Here is a 12669-nt window from a genome sequence, read left to right on the forward strand (position 1 = left end):
TATAATGTTATTATCGGAAGAACTTAGTAGGCTGATATTAACCAGGATTGCTGCTGGGGACCAAGAAAACCGAGAACAGGAAGTATCTGTTTCGAATGCGGAGGCCGTGGGACAACGCCGCGTTAACTGCGTGTGCTGGCTGACAGCAAGTTACTAGCTCCTACCACCAATTATGGACATACAACTTTCAGAAGAATGGTTCACAAAAAGACATATTACAACACAGCTGTGCGGAGAGCACTTTTGTCTTTCCTGGGTGACTTTTTATCTCGCAAGACACCTTGGCCTGAGCATCATAAACGTGACTTTCACAGTGTAGTTTTGAAAAGCAAACTAGTTTTCCACTTTTAGACGTCTATGTTATAGGTCAAAGAAAGTCTACCGGAGCACTAGAAAGAGAAATACTATTCTAACATCACAGTAAATGAGTCAATTTCCACTTTCTGCATACAGAGTTATAATTTCATTTCACAAACCTTTCTGAGTTTCTACTATGCGCTCGGCACTGTGTTATTCATTAGTGATATAAACGGAATGAAAAAGAAAAAATGGGGTCTTCTAAACTTGAAAACTTCCTAAGATCACAATGTTATCTTTCTGTAAGAGCATTTCCAAATGATTATTTTATTTATTTATTTATTTATTTATTTATTTATTTGAGAGAGAGAGAGAGAGAAAGAGAGAGAGAGAGAGAGAGAGAGAATCTTAAGCAGGTTCCACACTCAGCATGGAGCTGGCAACGGGGTTCATTCTCACGACACTGGGATCATGACCTGAGCCAAAATCAAGAGTAGGACACTCAACAGACTGAACCACCCATGTGCCCCCGGCCAATGATTATTTTTAAAAATGGTAAGTTCAGCTACATTCTTGCCCCAATAAACAAGGTTATTTTGCTTGTCACATCTCGAGATTCTACATATAAAGAATGACTTTCAGTGTTGGCCTGGGCTGTTATCTCATCTCCTGTAACAGGACTCCAGATACTTAATTTAGTGCTTAAATAAAAGGGAAAGAGAAGAGAATTTTCCTGAGCTCAGAAATGATTGTTAAACAAACACAGAACTCTTCACATTATAGAATGGATCTTAATTAAACAGCTCCCGCCTCACAACAGCGAAACAAAAGAAACCCATAAAGCCATGTTCCGGGGCCACTGGAATGTTCGGATATGACAGTAAAACAGCCACACAGGAAGTTACATTCCATACGCCATCATTCAACCATAAATATGAGCAGTGCCTTCTTAGTCTCTTTCTTTTTCAGTCCTTTCAAAATTCAGGTCACGTCTCTCTCATCGTACAGCATCCTGAGTAAATCACATCTCAAGTGGTGACAAGACCTGTCTGCCTTTGATATCCAATCTCAAAATACTTCCCAATCGCCTTTCTACCCACCTACCTTACTTATGTCCTGGGTCCTAAAAGCCATGTTTTACAAAGCTTGGGAACTGCATTCCCTTTCGATAAAATGAACAACTCACAACAACAGCTTCTATTTTGTTTGGTTTTCGCCCAACTGTGCTGACTCTTTCCAGCCCACATTTACTGGTCCTGCCTGGAACGTGGATCCCAGTTTGTTGTCAAGGCAGGTACTGAGTCTGCTCCCTGTGACAGAAAGCGGGGCTAAACCTTCAAATGGAAGATTCCCACCGGCCTTGGCATTCGCACCATGTCATTCCTAGGCGCACTGTGGTATTTCTCTGCTCCCCAGGCAACATTCTGAGATTTCCTTCCCTAGCCAAAATGAGAAATCAACATTTTCCAAAGTGGGGCGGGGAGAGCCCCAAACGACAGAATAACACTTCCAAACATCAGTGACCCTGAGTCTGTGTTTGCGACGGGACAGATCAGATTAGCCGAAACTGAGCACGTCAATGCTTCAACACTCACAGATTCTTATTTCTAGCCAGCTGTGTGATCCTGTATAGTCACTGAACCTCTCTGGGCCACAACCACTTTGTCTATAAAACCAAGAGAATACCAAGAGACCTTCCAGCTCTAAGTTCTTTGGGCCACAACAACTGCTTTGTAAAACCAAGAGACTCCAAAGACACCTCCCAGATCGAATTTCTTTGGGTCTGGGAAATTAACAACGCGGTTAGAAAATGCCACTGTCTCTGAACTGACTCTGCAGACCTTGGAAAAGTAAAACTCGGATTAAAGACCATGAAATTGAGGGGGAACAATTAAAAGATCTCTAAGGCCCCTTTCCACATTTTGATGCTAACTCCGAGAGTGAGGCTTGGCCGGGCAATTGGCCATAAAACATTAGCGGGTCTCATTGCTTCCAATGGCCAATTCGGCTCTAGCAAAACATTCTTCATCATGTTTCCAGGCACTGCCTTGAAATGTAAAGCGTCCAAGGCAACAGCAGAACGACTTGCCCTATGCTCTGCTTTCACTGGCAACTCGTCCCTGGGTCCCCGATTTCTCAAGCCAACGAGAGCATCCACCTGGCAAGAACAGGTAAGAAAGCCACACCTACCCTCAGCCACTGCTTCTCCGTGAGGGCGTCGCTGTAGTCCACGTCCCGGCGCTGGCGAGAACCCCTACCAAATATTTTCTCCTCCTCTTCCTCACATGTGAGCCGTTCAACTTCGGCGTCATCCTTAATAATCCAGGAGGGCAGCTCATCTTCCTCCATCAAGCGGGGCTTACGCTTTGGGTTCCTGGCATCTTCCCTCCGTCGGTCCATGTCCATGCGCTGCAGGTAGTAAACAGAAGTGTCACCAATGGGAAGGGGGACTCTGTCCAGTACCGATGTCACAGCACACAGAACTTTCACGAGGGGCACCTGCGTGGCTCAGTCGGATAAACGTCCGACTCTGGCTCAGGTCATGATCTCACAGTTCACGAGTTCGAGCCCCGCGTCGGGCTCTGTGCTGACAGCTCGGAGCCTGGAGCCTGCTTCGGATTCTGTGTCTCCTCTCTCCGCCCCTTCCTCGCTTATGCTCTCTCTCTCTCTCTCTCTCTCTCAAAATAAATTAAATAACACTAAAAAAACAAAACAAAAACAAAAACAACTTTCACGAGTCTCCTCCTATGGCTTCAGGGCCCCTTTCTGCTTTTCCCATAGAGTCTCTCTATCCTGGCTTACTTGTTCCGGTTCCTTCCCCACACACACTGTCCCAGCAGAGATTCTGCAAGGTGAAATCTCCTCCCTCCCTCCGTACCCCATCTTTGAAATTCATGCATGTAAAATATGCTCTTTGCAAATTCCTTTACTTTACCTGGGTGTGTGCAAAAGCTACCCCTTAAAACAGTGAGAAAATTCCAATTGGGGGTATATTTAAAAAATATGAGCCCCAGAAATACAATTTGCTGCTGCCCTCGCATAAAAGTACTCTCTGAGCATATACAAGAGAAGCTTCATTAAGAAAACTTCCTTTGACTCAGTAGGGCTCATGCTTTTAATTAAACAGAGAAAAAAAAAAAAGTCAGCGACCCAAGTTTTGCTGCAGACTGGCTCACCCTTGGACTCGGACATGTGGGCACATAAATGGCTTGATTAGTCATTCGGCCATGAATGTATTGGATTTTCGGCACACCACGGGTTCCGTGAGAGGAATGTCCTTCGACGCTTTAGCTTTTAAAAAGTTTAGCTCTTATGAAAATATTACAACGCCAGAGAAAAACCTCAGGTGTAATGTCACCTCAACGGATCAAGTTTTAAGTAAAGTATCTCCCTTTCATATATTTTCATAGCCTTTGAATGCCTACTTCTCCACCTCGTGCTTTCTTTTTTAAAAACCCAGTGCACCTGGGTAAATTAAGTACTACATGCTGGGCTTTAACCTATAACTAAACAATCTGAGAGCTAAAAGAAAAAAAAAAGTAAATAAGACCTACACGGAATTGCTGCTTATGTCATACACACACACACACACACACACACACACACACACACACGTATATGTGTGTGTGTGTGTGTGTGTGTGTGTGTGTGTATGGGTAGCTAGATGTACTATTTCTACAATCAAATAGACCATTAACTATTCAATGATTTACCTTTCCCCCTTCTTCCTTCAGTTCTACCGTCCTGAAACAGGAATTCAACATAACTTTTTCTTAACAACTGAAACTGATAACAAAATAGAAATGAAATTTCTGTTCAAATCCAAACTTGACCTCTAGAATCGACACAAAAATTAAAGTTCAAAGTCCATTCACCTACGCTTAAACATTTTTGGAAATCATTATATTCCCAGGGTTGGGGCAGGCTTGCGGCATGGGGGAGCCCCATTGGTAGATAAATGTGGCCGTCCTGTTCCGTCATGTGCTATAGTTAGCTGGAGAGGCTGTCCTTAATCCTGACTCCTAATGTTCTGGTATCAGAAATGGGACCCACCAAATTTGCCTTGTTAGAACACAGAATGCCTTGCTAACAATACAGTCTACAGAGGGGCTTCTCAAAGGGACCTCCTAGTAACAGTACTTTAGAATGCTAATGAAAAAAAAATTTTTTTTTTGGTGAATGCATTCCACTGTGATGACAAAATACTGCCACATCCACTTCTGATTACATCACCACCATCACTTTTATACCGATATACCTATATATGATTTATCCCATGCATTTGTCCACAAGTGAGAAAATAAATCTTTTCTGACATAAAAATTTCAAAAATCGATATTAAAAAAATGTAAACTGATAGAAAATCTGATATAAAAACTAAATTGCATTTGTTTTTTATTTTTCGTTTATGAAGGGGTGATGCACTTTTTTAAAAAAAAGCTTATTTTATTTATTTACTTATTTTGAGAAAGGGAGTACATGTGAGCCAGGTAGGGGCAGAGAGAGAGGAGAGAGAGAATCCCAAGCAGGCTCTGAACCGTCAGCACAGAGCCCGTTGTGGGGCTTGAACTCACAAACCATGAGATCATGACTGGAGCTGAAATCGAGAGTCAGACGCTTAACCAATTGAGCCACCCAGGTGCCCCGGGTTGATGCACTTTTTTTTTTTTTTTAATTTTTTTTTTTGACATTTATTTATTTTTGAGACAGAGAGAGACAGAGCATGAATGGGGGAGGGTCAGAGAGAGGGAGACACAGAATCTGAAACAGGCTCCAGGCTCTGAGCTGTCAGCACAGAGCCCGACGCGGGGCTCAAACCCACAGACTGTGAGATCATGACCTGAGCCGAAGTCGGCCGCTTAACCGACTGAGCCACCCAGGCGCCCCGATGCACTTTTTAATAAGCTTAAAGTTCTGACGCTTGCCATCTCTTCCCAAAGATTTCTACCTGCAGAAGACACGTACAAAGATGTGAAGTTGATATTCAAGCATGTCTAATTTACTATTTAGGTACTACATGAATGTATTTGTTTTACGATACATTCATGATAATAAAAGTTGTGCTAACAAGTACAATGATTTTTAAAAAGCACTTCTTAAAGTTTCATGTTTGTATGCCGTTGAAATATTTCACATTTGTATCTTGATGTGGCAAAGGTCTTTTTAGGTAAAATTCATTGTTAATCAGTGTGAAGGATCACTGTTTCTGAAGTTCTGTTTTTAGGAGAAAACAAGAAAAATATTTAAAACAAAGGTTTCATTTTAAAGAGACTAGCTTATCTGCTTAATGTGCGTTATTTAACTACAGTGTCCGTGATAAATAAAATGATAACCTGATATTAATTTTTACATAGAGAACCAGCTTTTCAAATAATAAGGGATAAGAAGGTTAAATATTTGAAATCCAAATCTAGCTTGCATTCCATTCTTGTGTCTCACTGAACTTTTTCATCAGGAGTAGCTGGCAGGGAATCAAATGTGATTTCCTGCCCCCTGGTGGAGGTGCTAATGCATACAGAATGGGACAAAGGCAGCCCGGTGCTTGGATTTAAGAAAAAAAAAAAAAAAAAAAAAAAAACAAAAACTTTGTATCATCTAAAAATGAGAAGGCAACCATTAACAAGCATAATTTCTTCCTTTCTTTCTTTCTTTCTTTCTTTCTTTCTTCCTTCCTTCCTTCCTTCCTTCCTTCCTTTCTTTCTTTCTTTCTTTCTTTCTTTCTTTTTTCTCCCCCTGAAGCTTTCAATTTTTACAAATACCCAGCCCAAAAGTCAGAAAAGAGATGTACTCTTTTCCCCTCACTTCGGGGCTGCTGATGCAAAAATCTCCATCTCTGGGCCTAATCTAATTTGTATAATGACAGGCAGCTTATCCTTTCCCAGGCCTCAAGAGTATCTGCGGCTGTAGCGCTGCTGAATTATTGCCAATCAGAAAGCAGCCAGGGAAGCTGAGGGCCTCTGGCCCCGGTGATCCCCAGTAATCTACATTTTAATAAGTTCGTCAAGGAGAGAAAAGATGTCTGTTTCCTATGTGTACTTCTAATGTCCCCAAGGAGAGCACCAGTCTATAAGGGTGACCAACAGTCGGGGCTCAGAAATTTAGGTCTGAGGAACACCTTGCATTGGCCATGCTGTCACATGACTGTGTTGCATCATTTGTAGCCAAAAATGCCTTTCCTAAGGAGGGTGGTTTACTTAGGAACAGGGTGGGGTGGGCAAAGTGCTCATCCCAGGTTAGGAGCTATTCCCACAGCTCCCTAAAACTTCCCCGAGGAAGAATTAAATGTCTTTTATTTCGAATCTTTATGTGTGGACACAACCGTTGTTCCCTAGTCAAAAATTGCAAAAAATAACGTAAGCCTCCACGCAGCTGGAGCTCTCTTCTCAGACTGTCTGGGCTAAAAAGACAGAGGATGCAAATCCTGTGGGTCACATCTGGCCCAGAGTCCTGTTTCATTTGGCCTGCAGTAGGAGATCATAATAAAAACAAAAGTGAATTTAGCCGCAAACATTTTGAAATCCAGAGATTGCCCATGAAAAAAACCTAGATTTCTAGCTTCTCTTGGAAATTTGGAATTCCTGGATACCTGGGGCCTTGCGGCTCTGTCCCCCTTAGACAAAGCAGCTCTGGTTTACCACCACCACCCACCCACCCCCATCCACTTGTTTCTCTCCTGCAAAATGCCTGACACTTTGAGGGCATTCAAACTGGGGGCCTTGGACTTGGGGACCGTGCAGCATGACCGCATCACAGTTCACATTTCCTTACTCATTCCGCCATCAGACTAAATGTCCGGAAGATCAGAATGATTGATGGTACTGGAAGGAGCCGTGCAACTTCACAGGTCCTGATCCGCACTGACATCTTCACAGGGCTTAAAATGTTGCAAACGCTGCCATTCGTTCACTCAAGATTTGCTAAGCAAGTACTATGTGCCAGAAACCGTTCTGACCATTGGGCCGCACAGTAGATGAAAGAGGTCCAGCGCATGCCTGAAGAATGCAGCAAAATAGCACTTCTGAGGGCCTCCTTCACAACCGGAGGGGCTTGCTTCCGCACGTACTGACCCTGGGGCGGGCCACACACGTAAATCAAGTGCAGATTTCAGCAAAATCGCACGTGACTATGTAGTATGGAACGTCAAGGTTGAAACCATGGCTGTTAATTCCTTAAATGTCAAGGTTCTTTCCTATCTGCCCAGATCAGCGAAATCCAACCAATTCCGATCTTTCAGCGAAGGCTATGCCTTGATGTGCATCTGCAAGGCTCCTGCTGGCTTAAGCCAGGCTCTCTTCAACAGGAAGGAGACACACGACCCGTGTTGTTTGGTTGGGGAGCATATCTGCTTTGATCCAGTAAGGAGACAGCGAGGGAATGATTGTAAACTACCTACAGGAGTAGGGCAGGTTCCCAGAATGATGCTGGCCTTGAATTACAATGAGTTGGGATTGGGGCTGGGGGGCCAGGGGCAGGGATCTGGGGCAAAGCCATAACCCACATGGCCTGTCCAGCCGGAGGGTGCGGCCACTAAGCCCTGGCCAACTGTTTCCACACAGAGACGTGGGCCTGGTGCTGCCCACCCTCATTTTTCAAGAGAAGCCAGAAATCAGGATTCTTTTTATGTTGGCAACAAATTTGAAATTTTAAAAAACACCGCGTGGGCCAAAAAAATATGTGTGCAGGCTAAATCCAGCCAGTCTGCAGCCTCTGAACTGAAAGGCCCAGGCTCTCTGTAAAGGAAGTTCTGCCAGGGCACGCAGGCTCCAGACATCGCGCGTTAATAGAAAAAGGTGCACGATTTTCTATGGTATTACCATAAAAAGATCAAATTCTTCCTCTCGTCGAGCAATCATTTGGTTCAGGGTCTCATCGTCGGGCACTTCATCTTCTTCCTGGGGTTAAGAACAGAATGATTTAACAGGCTTTAGGGGAAAGTTTGGACAATCAGGGTGAGGTATGAAAGAGTAAAGTGGATATGTCCTGTAGACCACAGGGATTCATTTCTCAAGCCCCAAAGAAAAGAGAAGGGTCAGTGGGGGTAGTATTTGCCATCATTATTTCGCCAGCTACTCAAACCAATCTTCCCAGAGCAAAATCTGTTTAGGAAGGACACATGGTACACTATGAAAAGTACTGTGTGTGTGTGTGTGTGTGTGTGTGTGGTTTTTTGGTTTTTTTTGGTGCGGGGTGGGGGGTGGTGGTGGTGGTAGTGTATATCTTGATTCCATTACTTTTGAAACAAGTTACTTAACGTCTCCCCTGCTTCAATGACCTCATCTGTAAAATGGGCGTGACATTTAGTTCACAGTCAATTTGTAAGGAAACGCGAGGGAAAAAGTGCCTGACATAAATCCTTTTAATTCTATTAAGCCTCATATAAGTGATTTTCAAAACCTTATTAAACCCACCAATATGTGAAAGTTCGTGACTAGGCACAGAACAAGGCCATAAAAATCATACAGATAGGTCAAATATAGAGCCTTTAATATGGGTTTAATCAATGTGTTTCAGTGGGAATTATTATGCTAACAGTTAAAGTTCTGGATGGGTGCATAACAGGGAACAGTTTCGTTTTATGTGATATTAGACCAAAGCACATGATCTCTCTGCAAACTCCTCAGAAACCAAGTTCTCAAGTTTTCTAGAAATGCTATGACTTCCACACTTTACAAAAAAACAAAAAAATCTAAAAGTTGGGCATATACTACAGAACTTACCTTCCAAAATTATTTTTATCATATGCTGACTGAGTGTGTTAAGAATCAAATGGGGGGATCGCAGGGTATGGGCAGAAGGAGGAAAAGAGGAAAACCCAGAACTTCAAATATCCAGTTTCCCAAATTATATGTGCAAAAACGAGGCACCTTGTTCTAGAAAGAGTATGAGTGTCCTAGCAGCTTAAATGACTATGTTTCTTCCCAAGATAATGTTTTATGCACTGTGTTAGAAGTGAATGCATTTCCATAGGCAAATATCTAATGACTCAAGATAATAATTCCTCGTAAAAAGCTTTCTGTTCTAGTTCGCCTCTAACCTGATTAAAGTAAATTTGTCTCAATATTGCATTTCACTTGACAAAGACCAAGCCTATCTGGCAGCGGGCTGATACTTCATGGTACGAAGAATTTGGTTAACATATCCTTTGGTGAAAAGGTGCCCTGGTTTGCTCACTACCTAGAACCACATATTATCCACTCTCTGCCTACACAATGGGGGGCTTGCACATCCCCACGCGTACGGTGAAAAGATTCTCTTGTAAACTGGCAAGAAGCCTGCCTGCAAGGGTCTGACCTTCACAGAGAATGAAATGGCTGGGAAGTGTGCAAAATACCTCCCTGGGGTCTTTGTATCTTGGTACTTCACGGCCTGTCAGCCGTGCAGATAAGCAGCCTACTTGGCCTCAGTATTTGGAACCACAGCCCTTGACTGTGGTCTGTCAGTGTCTCCAAAGATCTGGACACAGGGCGCCCAGGGCACCCAGACACAGGACACAGGGCACCCAGAAAATGGCACCACGTCTGACACACTAACAGCCTGGAAGGAGTGTGGAGCCCCAGTAATGCGGCTGGCCCCAGGCCCTACCCCAGCCCAGCCCTGGTGGCCCCTGCGGCTGGGAGACATCGACATCTCCCTGCAGCCTAGGATGGGCGGAAAGCTCCAGGCTCCTCTGCATGCCATGTTCCCCAGGCCAACCTCTACTTTCACAAGGCCTATACAAAACGAGTTAAAGGCAAAAACAGGGTAGAGACCATGGGCGGAGTATCAGCTCTGCCCACACCTGTGTTGGGACAGTATGCATCATGCAAAAAAATAATATATATGTTTTTTAATTTCCAGGTGTGTAAACAAGAACACAAAATTTACCTGACAACCTGATTCTAAATCTGGACCAATCAATTTCAAGAATCAAGCCTCTATCACGTGTTCAATTTTAAGAATCAGAGTGAATTATTTGAGATCACAATTTTAAAAATACGGGTGGATGTGTGAATGCGTGCGCACACATATTTTTCATTATTTTAACAAAACCTAATACATAACTAATCAAATATATTAGACCTACAAGTTAGGAGGAAGCACGGTATAAAAGTGCTCTTCAGTTTGCAAAAAGATTCATTTCAGGATTCATTTGAATATCAAGATCTACTTCACATTCAGACTCATTTCACACACAAAAAAATGTACGGGAGACTTTTAAATGAATTTGGTTTATAATTTATAGAAGATTTCAAAAGCATATATCCTACTTAAGGCAAGATCGAACTATATCTAATATATGCAATGAAAATAGTATTCCATATGAATATGTTAAGGTAAACCCACTCCTCAGCTTACAAATATAGGGACATCAAACTAAATCTGTCCATCCCAAGACAATTTTATGGTAAGGATTGGTGCTGGTATTTTGCACACTTTTCTAGACTACATTAGAACTATGTCTTTTGATCTCTTTCAAATCTGCTCGGGTTGAAAATTCAGTATAGAATTACTAAAATTGGCAATCTAAAAAAAATACAAGCGACTACCTAAAGACCCCCTTAGAGGGGCGCCTGTGTGGCTTAGTGGGTTAAGCACCCGGCTTTGGCTCAGGTCACGATCTCACGGGTGCGTGAGTTCAAGCACACATCGGGCTCTGCGCTGACAGCAGAATCTGTTTGGGATTCTCTCTATCTCCGTGCCCCCCCTCCCCCACTCATACTCGTGCTCTCTCTCTCTATGTGAATAAATAAACTTAAAAAGTTAAAAAAAAAAAAAAAGACCCCCTTAGAGAAACATAAGGAATGTGTTCTTTGAACAATCTTGCCAAGTAAAGAGATTTTTTTTTTTTTTTAAAGCTGGTCATTTTCTCAGCCTTTGGTCAGCTTTTACAGAAAAATTTGCACTGGAGGTCAAAGTCCTGCTTTCAGAGTGTAAGTACAAGAAAACATGTTACGATGGCTGTGAGGGCTTGTCCTACAAACATACTGAAGAGCTTAATCAAAAGGCAAAAGACAGAGAGGGCCCAGGGTAGGGGGATGGCAGAGAGACAAGGCAAGGAGGGACCCTTCTTTCTGGCGGGGTCTACTCTCATCTGGCTGAATTGTGTCCCGGTACCAGGGGCCCCTGTGCAATTCTACATCTTCCCTACAGAAGGCAGCATTTACAGTACGATTAAGCACCCTGTCTGCGTCTCTCGGGGAGGGAGGCGGGGGAGCCAGGGGGGTGTGCCCTGGCTGAGCCTTGAGGTGCCTCTAGCAAAGGCTCTTAAGACACTGGTCTGGATGACTTTCAGAGGCTTTCTGTGCTTGGGATGTAAGACAGGCAGCTAATTTATTCATTTTAATCAACGCCAGCCCAGCAAATTCTTTAAAGAAAGAACAGGTCGTTCTTAATCCTTCCGAGACAAAAGGGCGCTGTGCGATTTCATCAGCTCGGCTTTCTATCGTACCTCGTTTTCCTCTTCGTGCTCCAGGATGGCCTGCAGGAATGCCCTCCGCTCGTGGCTTGAAGACTTCTGATCAAACATACCCGCCTGGATCACCTTCTGATCCACATTCAGCTTGTATTTCGCGGCCGCGAGAATCTTTTCCTCCACGCTGTTGACAGTGCACAGCCTCAGCACCCGGACCTCGTTCTGCTGGCCGATGCGGTGAGCTCGGTCTTGTGCTTGTAGATCCTGTGAGGGAGAACCACATGCTCTGAGGGCCAGCGCACCTGCATCAGCCCAGCGAACAAGTCACCTGCCCGAGAGACAGGGGAGCATAGAGGGTTACTTAACCCACCCACGCTAGTGAAAAGATCTTGCTTTCATTTTTAATGTATGCAAGCCACCTTCTCTGGAAAACCTGAGTTCATCCCTAGTTGAGGGAAGCTGGGCTCCGATCGGCCAAGCCAACCAAAATACATATCAGGTTTTGAAATCCAGGCATCAAGGTGTTTGCACCCGTCTCTAGGTTCACCATCAGATTTTGACCCGAACTAAAAAAACAAAACAAACGAAGACCCCATTAAATTTGATGTCAGAATTATGACTTTGATATTACCTACAACTAACCTTAAATCTCAAGAAACACTAGACACTGGTCTAAAGTGTTAGAGACGATTTTTAAAACATCTGTGAATTATACGTACATATAATTATGTACATATAATCTTATGGTGTACAGATAGGGACTTGTCAGGGGGCAGATCTCCATGCATCTAATTCCACCAAAGACTCCATCTTTAGTTTGGGCAATGAAAAGAATTCCCCAAATTATAGCTTGTGGAATGCTAAATTGGTCACAGTTTTGGGGGAAAGAAATCCGGAACCAAGTACCAAAAGTGTTAAAACTGGGAATGATCTCTGACTCCTGAAATTTTGCTTCTGGCAATTTATCCTACGGGAATAAT

At 43.4% G+C, this 12669-nt stretch overlaps 1 protein-coding gene across 4 annotated transcripts in view; it reads right to left on the bottom strand.

The window, feature by feature from the left end:
- Window positions 1-12669, bottom strand: part of SMARCA2 (SWI/SNF related, matrix associated, actin dependent regulator of chromatin, subfamily a, member 2) — a 179803-nt gene that overhangs the window by 65814 nt on the left and 101320 nt on the right. For all 4 annotated transcript variants that reach the window (XM_049645039.1, XM_049644919.1, XM_049644933.1 and 1 more), the window contains exons 25-27: window positions 11726-11953; window positions 8112-8189; window positions 2488-2706 (exon numbers count right to left, since the gene is read on the bottom strand). In XM_049645039.1, the coding sequence (XP_049500996.1) occupies window positions 2488-2706; window positions 8112-8189; window positions 11726-11953 (525 nt within the window). The remainder of the gene's footprint in view (window positions 1-2487; window positions 2707-8111; window positions 8190-11725; window positions 11954-12669) is intronic.

Source organism: Panthera uncia, chromosome D4 (assembly GCF_023721935.1).
Source record: "Panthera uncia isolate 11264 chromosome D4, Puncia_PCG_1.0, whole genome shotgun sequence".
NCBI lineage: Eukaryota > Metazoa > Chordata > Mammalia > Carnivora > Felidae > Panthera > Panthera uncia.